General features: G+C 38.6%; 1 protein-coding gene across 1 annotated transcript; it reads right to left on the bottom strand.

Moving 5' to 3' along the window:
• Positions 1–6,692: 6,692 nt before the first annotated feature.
• On the bottom strand, positions 6,693–12,732 carry PRKRIR (protein-kinase, interferon-inducible double stranded RNA dependent inhibitor, repressor of (P58 repressor); the record flags this gene model as incomplete). Its single annotated transcript, XM_009586209.1, has 4 exons — positions 6,693–9,551; positions 9,836–9,872; positions 10,890–10,997; positions 12,612–12,732. Coding segments are annotated over 4 exons (2,215 nt in total), but the record flags the coding sequence as incomplete, so codon positions are not given.
• Positions 12,733–14,432: the final 1,700 nt, after the last annotated feature.

Below are 14,432 nucleotides of genomic sequence, written 5' to 3'. Positions count from 1 at the left end.
TTGAGCTGTTTTAACGCCACCTTTTCCCCAAAGACTATAAGGGTAGTTCCCTTGGCTGGGGTCCCTGCATAGCCAAGGTTACAGAAGGAAAGCACAAATCTTTATTTGGTATTTGAAGAATACTGGTATTTGAAGAAAACTAGAAGAGGAACTTGCTGCTTTTCTACAATCGGGATCCGTAAAAGCAGCATTTTAGGATGGGGGAGAAATAGGAGGCTAGGTGAAAAAATGAGTGATTTTTTTTGTTTAAACAGTAAACCTAACCCAATACATCTTGCAAATATGTCCTGGTCAGAATAGAAGAAGTGTCTCATAAAGATCAGGAGCAGTGACTAACATGTGAACTGGAATTGAGAAGAGAATGCAACTTTGTAGACAAAAAAAGTGAAGGACTGTTGGGCTGAATTTGGGAAGGGGAAAGTAAATGGAGTAAAGTAGAAAAAAATATAGCACATGTAATACTTAATAGCAGAAATGGAATACAGTGGGATTTTTCTATTCTCCAAACCACAATTAAAATGAGGGGATGTATCAAAAAAGGCAAATTTTAAAATTGTTTAGAAAGATTTCGTTGTCACAGGATCTACTGAAAGCCACCTGGGGAATGCAATGTAATACCAAGGTAGCTAAACAATACAGCCCCAGTGCTCTACTCAGATGCTGAATTTTGTTCCTAGACTGAGATTTTCAAAATCTGAGCATTTTAGTGCCTTTAACTGTGTATGCCCAGCTTGACGCTGCTTTAAAGCTCCTTTCCACAGAGAGAAGTAATGCTAAACGCTTTTTAAAAATCACAGCCTTTCTATGCATCTCCAACTGAGAAATATAAAATACAGGCATCCAAGAACAGACCTTCAAAAAGCATGACCTTACAGGACAGCAAGTTAGGCACAAAACTATAGGCCATACAGGGGCAGAAAAATAGCACCCAGCCCTGGAAGGAGACCTGTCCTCCTTGAAGCTCTTTCCACATCAGTGCTGGGAGAAGAGTGGCGAGACCTGAAGGACCATGTAGCAGCAAGGCGTGCAGTACCTTAAGCATACCTTGGAGAAGCAAATAGTGCAGAAAACGGCTGCGTCAGCATTTTCAGCATTTTTTTTTCCCCTTGAAGAGTTTCCCAGGAGCAATGGTGCACTCCCAGATGGGCAACTGCATCCAGGCTCCAGCTGTATTGTCCTGCCTGAAAGGTGCAAAGAGTCAGGATTAGAGTTGCGAATCTGTTCCATTATTCCCGTTGTTAGAATGAGAATGTGAAATAGTCTGGAAAATGCAGGAATACCGTATATCAAATTGTATGTATTACAAGTACTTTCCAAATCCAGCTTTTATAATAACGCAGAAGGGTGCCTTTACATATGCCAAAACCCACAGCAAAGCCACAGGTTTCTCAATAAACACATCTTCAGCAACGCTGATACACTTACGGGATTAAAGTTTGTAAGAACTGCTAAATGGAGAGAGGTCTGCTCACCTGCCAAGCAGTAATTCTTTCAAGCTTTCTGCCATCTCTGCAGACACTGAACAGGGTACCCTGCCTTATGCACAACACTGATTTGGAAGGTGTACTTTTGTACAGTGAACTTGAAAAGTCTTAAAGTCAATGCTCAGTTGCACACTTCCACTTAATCTTTTCAGAGTGGAGTGGAAACTATCTGATAATTAGCATGTGTTTAGGCTCATGTATTTTGTTCATGTAACAGTTGTGTGCTTGGATCGTAGGGTACAGGGTTCAGGAGGAGCTGTATACAGTGTGGACAAAGTCTCCCAGGAATAAGCCATGTGCCTTTCACTGTGGGCGTGCTTCTTCTTAATCAAAGCATTGCTCAGCAAAGTTGACATCTGCAAGACAAACAAGTAACTTCATCTGGCTTTGCATACTTTATATACATACATATACACACAAAAAATGAACCAAAAAGTGACTTAGAAGTGCTTACTCATTAGGCAAAGAGAAGTTCTCCAGGGTGCAAAGACACTTTTCTCAGTGAGGTTCCTGGCACTCATAGCTTTCCGTTACTTTTTTATTATTAAATAATGAATTAAAACCATATTTTTCTCATTTCAGTAAGTACCTTTATGATGTCCAAACAACTCCAACAATGATATCATCTGTCTCTTTGCTCCAGGGAGGAATTTGGACCAGACCGTGATATTCCTGCTCATTCCTGGAGCGCAGAGCCTCACACCAAGGCGAAGGCAGCAAGCCTCACTCCTTGGGGGGCGGAACGCATGTCACAGCGCCGTCCGCTTTATACTATACCTCCTACACATCCCTCCCTCTTCTTGAGAGCTGTTCAACAGTATAAATTAAGAGCTAAGGCCTGAATCCTACTAAGCCTGATCTCTGCAGGCAGATACCCAAGGCTGTTCTTCAGCGGGACGTGCTCACCAGTAAGCATCTGCCCATATGGATCCTATTTCTCCATGAATACTCTTTCCAGGGTATGTACAACATATGACATAATTGGGCTGCACTCCTCTGATTTAATAAAACAGAGGATTCACCTTCAACTGGTTAAGTCCGCCGGTTTAGGAAGGAGGTCAAGTGTGCCTTTAGTTGGCTGCCTGCACGTTGGTGGACCCACAGGGATGGACGTGGGTCCAACCTCCCCAGCACTGTCAGCCTTCTCGCAGCCGCCTGCCACCTCCGTGCTTTCTGCAAGGGACCCATTCTGTCAGCAGCACAAAGCCCTCCAGCCTGTGTCTGCTCAGCCTGCCATCACCGCAGGCTGACGGATGGGGATGGAGGAGAAGACCAGGACCCCATCTGGGCTTAGCTCTGGGCTTATATAGTACGCAGGCTTAGAGCATCACACTACCAACCAACCCGTGCCCTTGACCAGCTCTCTCATGGATCTCCTCACCCCTCTCCTGCTTCCCAAACCCATGACCCCTCCTTCCCAATAGCTCATAAACATCTTTCCTTCACCAAGTTAGCAAGTGCTAACTGTACGGAAGTGCCCTGCCGCTTCACTAGGAAACAGCCACGAAGCTTGAAGTTGTTCTGCTCTGGGAGTAAGAGAGGACAAAAAAGCAAGGTGCTGGTGATAAGTTCTTCCCCTCAAACACCATGTCCTGTTGACGGTGGATGATGAAGTCTCTTAGTTGACAGAATCTACCTGCTAAAAAATCCCAGAGGCTTGTGAGCCATGCCAGAGGTGTTGTCTTGCTGAGTAGACCTTCTAGAGGTTCTTCCAGGAGCAAGGAAAGACAGTCCTTTCGCAAGATCCTCAGTCGTTTGCTGGCTGAAGAGGCGACAAGCTGAATTTTCAGGCTCTAACAGTCATGTGTGTAGTCCCAGCTCTGACTGTAGACCGTCACAGATGATCAGAGACTCAGCAGTCACCTCTCGGTGAAAGATGCCATGAGACACCTGAAACTATTGAACTGCCTCCATCCCTGGCTTTCATGGGGTCCCAATTTTTAAATGTAAATCAGCATTTCTCAGTCTCCTTTAGTAAAGGTAGAGCTGTCACAGGACCCTCTTCTAACTGCTGCAAGGGAAGCCGCTGCTCTAGTCTGGATTCCATATGGTATTCTTGCAGGCTCACAGCATGGCTTCTCAGCAAGAAGGATCCTATGTTGCGCCCACAAATGCTTTCTTATAGCGTTGGTGTTGGTGGAGCATGTGGTCATGAACGCATAAGGGTTTGTGGGAGGTCTGTAGATAGCACGGGTGGCTTTGGGGGATGGTAAAAGCCACCCCTTAGTCTGTACCCCAAGTTCTACAACTAGGAAAACTAATTTATTTCTAAAGGGTTTTGACGTCAATGAACATGCATGCGGGGTTGTTGGGAACTCAGGCAAAAGACTTACGCAGTAGCCACCGCAACACAAGAGCATCATCTACTGTAAGACCACACGGGCAGTCACACAGACAGTTTAACCGGCATATTTAACTCTGGGACACCACAAAACAGAGGAATGGGGGACTACATGGGCACCTGTTCTGTCACTGCTGCACCGCTGCTCTTCAGTCTCACTGAATAAACTTTACTAGTACCCGCCTTGCCTTCAGGGAGACTTCCAGGGAAAACTATGTTGCCAGCTAAAACAGAAGACAAACAGGCATGGTTTTAAGAAAAAAGCAAGCTTGCTACACAAAAATAAATTAATAGAAATATTGGACAACTATGGCAATAATAAAATGAACAATTAGTACGCTATGGAACATGCACATTGAATTCTATTTGATTAACAGTGTTATTCTGCAAAGTAAAGAAAACTTATAATGAACACGCACATATTTTGAAATTGCTATAGATCTGTCTGCAACTTCCAACTCCATTTTTTTTGCTGATGCCTCACTACTTATACATAGGCAAAATGTTGGGGAGACTGCTATTCTTTGTAAGAACTGTTTTCCTCAGGGAAACTAGGGAGCATTAGAGGTCTGGAAAATTACTGAATGTTAAGCCTGCTTTGGGATAACACCTATTGTTATTCTACGTTAGCAACTGTTTCTTGAAACAGATCCAGTAAAGAGATTTATTTTCATCTTCTTAGAGTAATTGGGATGTTTCTGGCAACTCTGAGATTTGCAGTGTTTTACATAAACAGAGCACGGGGGGAACAGGATAGCTGCACCCAGAATCATTAAGTGGTTCTGGTTCTCTGCTTCTTTACAGCAGAACCTTGGCAGCCAAACAAGGATTTCTGCAGCCAGTGACAGAAATAACACTACAGGAGATAGAAAGCTACATGCTACTTTTCAAAGAAGTAATAGTGATTTCTAACAGGAACTCTGTGCATGGGAAAAGGAAATAGAGTTTGTATATTCTTAAGACAAGCGTTGCTTTCACAACACACAGTCAGCTGAGCAGCTAAGGAAAACCCACTTTCACTAAAATACATTAACTTCTCAGCAGTGATACTTAAAATAATTTAAACAGACATATTGCTGCATTACATAGAATGTGTCAAAAAGCCAGGTCAAAGCAAGGTAAATACCTCAGATGCACCTTGGAAATACATACTGCCCTGAATTGGCAGGATATTTAAGATGACAATTTCCTCTGTCTCAAGAATCTGTTAAAAAAAAATTGAATCAAAACTTATCTTCAGTGATTATTTGTCCCATTTTCAGACACTTCTCTGCCAGTCTCTGACCTGCTCTAGCAACAGTGTTCTCTTTAAATTTATATTCCACTGGATTCCAGTGGATTCCACTTCAGTCGCATCCTTTCTCTGCACCTCAGAAATAAGATGGGAGCCACTGTAGTTTCAGTAAGTGGTTTTCCTCCACACAAATCTCTTAAGTTACAGGAGCACCCACCATCGCAATCTGCTATTCCTCTGCTCCTCCGCATACTGCCGAGCCATCGCTATTCAGACTACCTGCTACAGGTTCCTAAGTGATGCACTGATGTGCCTACAAAATGAGGCATTCCTCACCAACAGAACAATTCAAATAGGCTAAATAAAGAGCTTCTGATTGATTACAGACAATTTTAGCATCTCTCTGAAAGGCTGTGCAATAATCAAGCACACCAAGCAATCAAGGCTCTTGGAGCCAGCTAATTAGCAATGCTAGTCACAACTGATTGTCTCAGCTGAGCTCCAGAAGACACTTCAGCAACTAAAGGAGTGTTTTACTGCATTTCCCTTCTTCAATTTGTCTCAGTACATCAGTCAAAAAGATCTCATTTACGCAGTCCAAAAGTAGCCTTCAGCTCCTTTGGCCAAGTATACGGCGCTGGCTATCAATTTTCCTTCTCTGATTATGCCCGTAAGCCTGGGCTCATCCAACCTGACTTTACTGAATCGGGGCTCCCAATCTCAGAGGTCACGACCACCTCGCATTGCTGTGTTCAGCGGGGGGACTCACAGGCATTCCCAGGATGGGAAAGATTTTTTGATTTATTTATTTTATTAAAATTGTAATTGAGATGTTCTTTAAAAAAAGACAATTTCCCATATGACTTCTAATTAAAAAATGCCCTTTTTTTTTTTAATAGCATTAACATAGATTTGGGCTATTTTCATATATTCAGAGGAACAGTGCAAGCTATTAGCTAAAACATTTTCTACTGATCAAGGCAACAATTGCATTAACATGAAAGCATGCCAGAAAGCATATACAAATAGCAGTGGAAAGAAAAGATAATACTTTTTAAGAGTAATTTTTACTGCTCCAATGTAAATAAAAGCTCCTGAAAGCATTTCTTAAGATGTACATAGCCACTTTAATATCTAAGCTTACTTAATAAAGGTGGGTTTTTTTCAAATTTATTCTTATTGTTTGACTGCATTAAAACATTAACAACTGTATTTTTCACAGTCTGTACAATCATTCAATTTTCTGTTGCTGGGGGTCTTTCCCACTGCAACTGGAAAACACATAAAAGGACAATTGTAAATAAGTTATAAAATTGGCATGCATCAGGATAGCTGCAAAACTTAACTTTTCAACCATTTCAAAATTCTATTTCCACCTGTTTCAGTTAGACAGAACTTGACAATTAAAAGCACTGTATTTAGTGCTATCTCAAAATACTTTAACAAACCTTCAGCAGAACATACAGATCAGAAGTGCTATTACACAAAGTCTCCTGCGTCTTAAGACAATGCCACTCACTAGAATTGCAAAAACAACGGAGAAAAAATTGCCAAAACTAACAGGTACCTTACAAAAGAACACACATTCTTGAAGGGGCACAGCTTTACTAAGAAATTCAATACTATGTAAAAAGCAATTCACATTTTATTTTAAATTGCAATAAACTGTACAAAAAAGTTTCATTCTTGCCAAAAATAACAGCAGTATTTTCAATCTTACTTCTAGACAAACAACAACTCTTATTTTAATCTTTCCTGGGTGAGTTTACAAATAAACAGACAATAAGATGCACGGGTTTGTGTCAGAGTCAGGATAAACAAACAGATTTAAATGTTTGTGGAATAAATTTTAAGTTTTTAGCGTCTTTTAGGAATTTCAGTACTCCTGCCATGCCTGTTAAAAGCCTAAAGAAAAAAAGTTTTGTGTCTCACACAAAGGAATGTAAACAGTCATCGAGAGATTAAAGAGGCTGACTCTTCCAACGAAACCGTAAACGTACCTCTATACCACTAACATTCACTTTACACCGTGAACAGTCCACAGCACGACGATCGTGCAATAGCTGCACCCACTCTTCAAAATGCCAATTAAATATACATCAACGACTTTTTTTTAAAAGTCTTCAAAAAGAATAAAATCCGAAGTAACAGAACTGAAATGGTTTATACTCTTTTTAACATTTTGAGGTTTTTTTCTTATCCTAATTCATGAGCGAATATGTAACAGCCTCATCAGATCTACAATCACAACAAACTTTTTCCAAGATGCAATAAAGTAAACGAGCACCTAGTTAAGTCAATCAGATGTAGAAAGCACCTCTGCCAAGAGCATGGGCTTATTTTCAGGCTTGGTTTTGTTCGCATAACACATTTAATGCAGACTAACAAAACATAATTTGGGTCACTGTCCACAGCTTCTTCAGTCCGAGACCTAAAATGGAAATACAATTGCAGTGATTTTATAGATTTCACAGGTTTTTTTCTTAGTGTTGAAACTTAATTAAGAAAAAGCTGTTTCAACAGATTGGTTAGAGCTTAAAAAATTAAGCATCTTCTGTTACTTCAGAGTTGTTTGAGGGAATAAAGTCTTCCTGAAATTCCACTTTATCTGGATAGAGTTTAATGTAGGTGTCCACCATTAAATCTAAGTCATGTTTTATATCAAAGTTTATGTTCAGCAAAGCTAGGTTGCTTGACCTTTGCTCTGTCAAGGTGTTTTTCAGGTATGCCTTTAAGCGCTTTCGTCCTATTTCATATTTTTCATTCTCCACCTTCATCACTGGAAGTATGCACAAGACTTTAAGCAACGCGTAAACATTAGGGAAAAACTTTATGTCAGGCAAGTGAAGTGCTTCATAAATAGTAGCTGGAAGTTCAATATCTTTTCCTCTGTGCTTCCACTTGATTCTCCAACAATGAAGCTCAGCAGAAAGTGTGTCTGGATTAGGCAAGTCGTTTTTGTACATGTCAGCATGATGCTCCTCAGATGTATTGAATTTGAGCTGCCCCATGACTGAGGGCACCAACGATAAACACTTAAGAGCTTTTAAATGTTGCTCTGAGAATATGTCTTTTAATTCTTGAATAATATGCTCTACTGTGGGGACACTAAGGATTTCTTTGTAGTAATTTTCTGACGTTACCTCAGAGTCCAAGTTACCTTGTTGTGCCCTGCGAAATTTTCCTGGGAGTTTAATTTGTACATCCAGTTTTGTAGCCAAATTTGTTGCTTCCTCAAACCAAAATTCATGGTAAACTTCAATATTCTCCATCACTTCATTCAGAGAATGCAACACTGCTGTTAAGCTGCTAGCTGCAAAGAACACATCTGATGTTTGTCCTTGGAGATTTTTTCCGAATGCTCTTGTAAAAGACAGAACATTTTTCAGAATTACAATAGTGACAATGAAGTCAAAATCTGTTAATGCACTTGAAAGTACAAATGCTCGACCGGCAATAAAGTTGTTCCACCTGACGGATGAGTCACTGCTTACTGCATCCAAGCACAGTACCAGTGCTTGCATGAGGTCCACTAAAACCTCAAAAGTATCATGCCTGCCTGTCCACTGAGAACGGCAGATCTCCTTCAGCTCGTTACCCTTCTCCTTGTTGTTCTGAAAAAGAACAGAAATTGTGTTGTCCAGTTCTACTAGTAATTGCGGAGACTGATTAAAAAGACAGCAAACTTCTTCGATTGTTCCTAACGCAATGGAAACACCAACAACAGGAACGGATTTTGCCAGCCAAACATTTAAGGCACAAGAGGAACACAGGGTATACACAGCTTGTGGATACTTTTCCAAGAGTCTTGTAGCCACAACTTTCATTTTAGAAGCAAACCCACTGGAGACGATATAGGCTTGACCTCGACAGTACTCCATGTTTAGACCCCACTTTTCAGTGATAGTCGTGTGGAACTTTACAGCTAAAATTTCGGGATCAGCCTCATACGGTAAAAACCCTATGAATTCTTCTCTTAGATTATGAGAATCATCAACAAATCTCACCAACACTGGCAAATGTTCCTCTCCCGCTATGTCTACTACTTCATCAGTGACAATAGAAAAGAAGTGCGAGTCTCTTACTTCCCGCAGTGTCTCTTCTCTGACACAGTTTTCACAGATCTCAAGCATTTGTTTCTGCTGAGTTTTCGAACAATACTCAAGATTGACTGCAGTCATCTCAAATCGTTTCCTCAGAACTTCATCTCCAGCATTTATTCTATATTCCAGTAGAGCCTGAAAGTTATCTGAAGTAAAAATACCTTCTGGAAGCTCATCAACACTATGGCCATCCAAAGGAATATTTTGTTTACCCATGAGGATCAAAATTTCAAACAAAGATTTAAGATAATCTTTGTTTTCTCTTTCTTCCAGTGTTAAGGGGACAGATTCTTCCTCTTGTTCTTCCCCTCCTTCCTCTGAGACAGTATTTTGTTCGTTGCTTTCGTTCAATTCTTGAGTTGCCTGTTCCCGTTCAAAAGCTTGATCAACTACAAAATGTAAAATACTGTAAGTGTCAAGATAACATGAATAAAACATAACATTTGCTTTCCCCTACTATCCCCATTACCTTTAAGTTACTAGAGTCCAGAGAAGAACGTTTCCAGTTTAAAAGTGAACGAGTATTTCAGAAAGAGTTTAGACTGGCTGTCTGAATCAAGCAGCAACTCAGTTATCCTCCTGATACGTATAAACTTACAGTTATGTGTCCTGCATTACCTTGTCAGTCTTACTAAACAAAGTTTTTATGAACCCAATTATTTTGCGCACTTACCCTTTTGTTGCTTCAGTGTTCTTATTTCATCTTCACTCTAAAAAAAAAAAAACTTATATTGATAATGTCTAGCACACCTTAAAATATTAAAACACATCAAGATCAGATACAAATATTCTAGATGAGACCATTTTAAGAGTGTTAGTATTCACCAAAAAGTGCTAGAAGGTCCAAGAGAAGGGGTTTCTTCAGGTTGTTAATTGCTGCCACGACACATATCTACTAACTACATGAGAATAGTTTGCTACTACTGCTAAGATTCCCATACTTATATTAGGAGTTTGTTCAATATGTATTTTATAATTATTAGTAAACAGATTCCATTAAAGAATTCTGTTTCAATATGAACATGCACTGCCAGTAGACAGAACTGAATTTAACTCTATTTTCAGCCAATAAACAGACTCAATCAAACTCATGAAGAAATATTTAGAAGTTGTCTGTAATTTTCCGACATATAAGCAGAGTTTAGGAATTTAATTCTTCTTAATTGTCAGTATACTTATAACCACAGAGACCTAGAGACACTTTTTCTATAAATGACACAAAAGAGGTATCCACAAGACATAATTCCACAAAAAACTGCTTGATCTTGGTTTTATACACGGGTCATCTTTTCAGAACAATAAGCTAAAACAGGCACGTCTGAATTGGTGCAGACTTCAAAAATTAAACAGGTGAACTGAAGATCACAATCAATATGTAGCAAGAACTTTAGGGTACTATGTCTAAGTTGTATTCAGTTAGCGCTGTAATAACAAGAAAAAGGAAGCTATACACTTTCTTTGGAAGACAGAATCAGTTCTGGATCAAGACATTTCATTTTCCAGATTATCTCATTAAACCTTCCTTAGCAGGTAAAATTTGTATCAGCATAATATTTGGGCATTTAACTTATAATCAACAAAAAGACACTAGAATAGGCAGTACAGAAAATGCAAACACTCAAGTGCTAAATATTATTATTTGACACTTCTATACAAAAGTTTCACATGAACTTACTTGCCTTTATTGTTTTAATATTAAAAAAAAAAATATTACATGAAAAACTTACCAGCTCTTTTATCCTTTTCCTATGTCTACTGTGGGGATTGTTCAAGTGACTTGTAAGATCAAATATAGTTGGCACAGCATTATCCCGTAAAACCGTTCTGTAAGGGCTCTGTAAGAAGAAAGACATCTAGATTAGGGACATCTTTGGGAAGTTCTCACTGTGTGTGCACAAAAAGCCCCCAGAATTTCAGATGCCGTGCCCCCCCTTGTTTTCCTTTTCTTCCTTTTTTTAAAAAGTATTTTCACTTTCTGATGTTTCAAAACAAAGAGAAAGCTATGCTATGCAATTCACATTTTGAGGTATCAAGAGAACACTGAAAATGAGAAGAGAGATATTTTAAAAACCCCACCATCCCAACCCAAGCCACAAACACTTTTTCTTCCCCGTTATCTTCACATCAAAGACCCCAGATGCAATAATTAATACTGTAATATTATGATTATATATGTTTTCTGGATAAAAAGACATCTATGCATCAGAAAGGAAACCTTTTGTTACTGTTGAGCTTTGGTTTTTATCACTTTTTCACAATTCTAGAAACATAACCATTTTCACAATTAAAATGTTCAACTGCTTCTTTATGTAGACTTACGAATTCCACAAAACACTATTGTGAAAGATTATATTGAAGGAAAATGTATCTGTCAAATGAGCAGGAGGAAGAAAAGATTTCTAGATGGTCACGTAAATGTTTCTAGCAGTTAAAGAAAAACATTTTAAGTAAAATTTTATATTTGGATATATTGTGAACTTACTCATCTACACGGGCTAATTTCCAGTAAGTACAGGATTTTAACTGATTATGTTTATACCTGTCATTAGACTGAAACACATTTTGAACAAACTGAGTTTCATAAAGCTTCATTTCAGATTCAGAATTACTTCCAACACTCATTTGTTCGTTTGTTTCTGGGATGCTGGCTAATCAGAGACCCTGTCGTGTAATACCACCAGGAGCTCAAACTCTGACTTGCATATTTTAATTATCCTTCACAACTAAAGGACTGATTTTGCCTATGTTTTCATAGATGTAAAATTCATAGATGTTTTGATGTAAAAATCACCTGGAAGTTAAAACTTGATACAAAGCCCCAAATCCATCATTTACTGCTGTAATGTAGGCTGTTAAAATCAGCGTTATTGTGTCAACAAGAAGAACTGAAAGCTATTATTTCATTAAAAGGAAACAGTGTCATGATTTTAGCTGGATAAAATATAACAAGAACCAAAAGCTTGACAGATGCAAAGAATGTTTAAATCTCTTGGCCACAACAGAGTGTAATTTAACTGAATCACACCATGTACACACTTCAGCAACAGCACATTAATGACTTTAAATAATTAGAGGTATGCAAAATTACATACTTACACCCAGTAAATTTATATAATGTCGTAACATCTAGTGACAATAAACAAAATGAGCGTTGCTTTGCATGAGGAAAGAACTGCAGTGAAGACGAGGGCTCCACAAACACATTAAACCAGCAGGAGCAGCTCTGATTTTCTCTTCCCCAACTGCTCATTTCCACCTCATCCTTTGTGCCAACATCTGCGAGTCTGTGCGGTGCCCTGGCCCATGACTATGACCTCAATTAAGACTAAGAGATTAATTTTCCCAGGGACCAGTTATCCAGGAGATCAAAGATTAAAATGCAGCATTCTGATGAAAAACGTTAGTCACATTTTGCAAGACGCAATAAACAAATGCTTGGTTTTACTTACACTTCTACATATCATAGAAGTCTCAAAATGTTTAGCGCACAATCTGTAATGCTTGTTGAGTTGATCTGGAGTTTTATCTTCTAAATCTGCCCTTCGACAGTTCTCTACCCATCTTTGACATCTGCATGTAAGCAAAAGAATTAGCTAGTTTTAAGATAAAACAAAATCCCCTACAATTTCAAATGGTACTCAGAACTGAAGTGCAGTGAGCCCTGCCCTTTATGCAAGGCTAAGGAAAGTTCTGCACACTTTCTGTTGTAACGTACCATCAAATCTTTTTAAAAATTTGTTTTTCTCCTTTTTCTCACCACTTAACACCGCCCCAGCAAACTCAGGATTTTCCCTTAATTTATACATTCTTGCCTTTGTCTTACACACGCAACAGATTGTAACACAGTTGCTCATGAAACCTGACCATTTAATTCTTAAGAATTTAATCGTAAAAAGAGAAGTTAAAAAAGAAAGAGATGTGCTTGTAGACTAAAGTCAAAGTTTTTGAAGGCAGCTATTAAAATAGTCATCTTCTCTGCCTCCCGCTAAAATACAGCATTTTGCTTATTTGTTGTGGTCATTGGGGAGTTTAGAGTAGATTTTTGAAAAGTGAAATAATAAAAATAAAAAAGCAATCATTCTACAGACAGCGTTCCCATGCCTGAAATAAGTTTTCATTAGACGCATATTTTTACAACGTTTACTTCTGCTTTGGATTAGTTCTCCGAGATACAACACAAAGCTAAAGAAACATTTGCCCGTATCTAAAGGGCTCCTTTTAGATATGCAAGATACTGTTTCCTCTGGTGAGTAAACCACTTGCAGTAATTAATGCAAATGCATTAGTCAGCTCGTATTTCCCCCAATGGGGTCTATGCAATCACTTTCCTATTATGGATTTTTGAGCAACAACACGCATAGACTGATTCTGCACAGCTACTCCAGTAAAACTCATCTGCTATTTTATTTGTGCAGTAACAAATATATATATATTAATTAACAAGACTCCAGCGGCTATTGATATCTCTGTATTTAAAAGTTTTAAAAAAAAAAAAAAAAAAATTTCCTTCCTGCAAAAATAATCCTCTGAAGCAGCATTATTTTAATGCACTTGCTTACACATTGTAGCATCACAGAGCTACCAATTTACAACAGCACATAAGTAAACAGAGAGTTGAAAACGTACAATACAGGTGACTAAAAACCTTCACATGAACACGACTGATGATTTGTTCATTATTCTAACTGTACAGAGTGGTTACACACGCTCCCATTCCTCCTAGGGTAAAACCTTTCCCAGACAAACTCAAGAACACCAGAGACAACTACATTATACAGAATTACAGTGATATCACAATAATTCTACAGCAAAAACGAGAAGGAACTTTCACCACAGTCTCAGTGACTTATTTTACTTTACAATCCATCACTTTGCTACATACTTTTCAACATGGACTCATCTTTTAAAGTGTTGTTTTTTTTTTTTTTAATTGGTACATGTTGGCAATGTCCACAAAGTTCCAGGAACCTACACAGAGAAGTTACATGAAGAGTCCACTATTTCAGTAGGGCAAAGTGGGGGAGATCTCCCCACAACCCAATCATTGCTGAAATTCATGAAAGTGAAAAAATTACTTGGTCAATTTAAAAACAAAAAGCTTTAAATCTTCTTTTTTATTGCTAAATTAAAAAGAAGATGGGTCCCGACCCAAGAAACAGCTAGAAGTTATGAGAAAGCAATTTTATTATTATTTTTTACTGCAAACACAGAATTATTGCTCATAGGAGCAAGGAGGGAGAAAAATAATTTGTGATTATTCAACAATTTCG

The sequence above is a fragment of the Fulmarus glacialis genome, unplaced genomic scaffold (assembly GCF_000690835.1).
Source record: "Fulmarus glacialis isolate BGI_N327 unplaced genomic scaffold, ASM69083v1 scaffold40439, whole genome shotgun sequence".
NCBI classification, from domain to species: domain Eukaryota; kingdom Metazoa; phylum Chordata; class Aves; order Procellariiformes; family Procellariidae; genus Fulmarus; species Fulmarus glacialis.
This window is presented reverse-complemented; position numbering and strand designations above follow the sequence as displayed.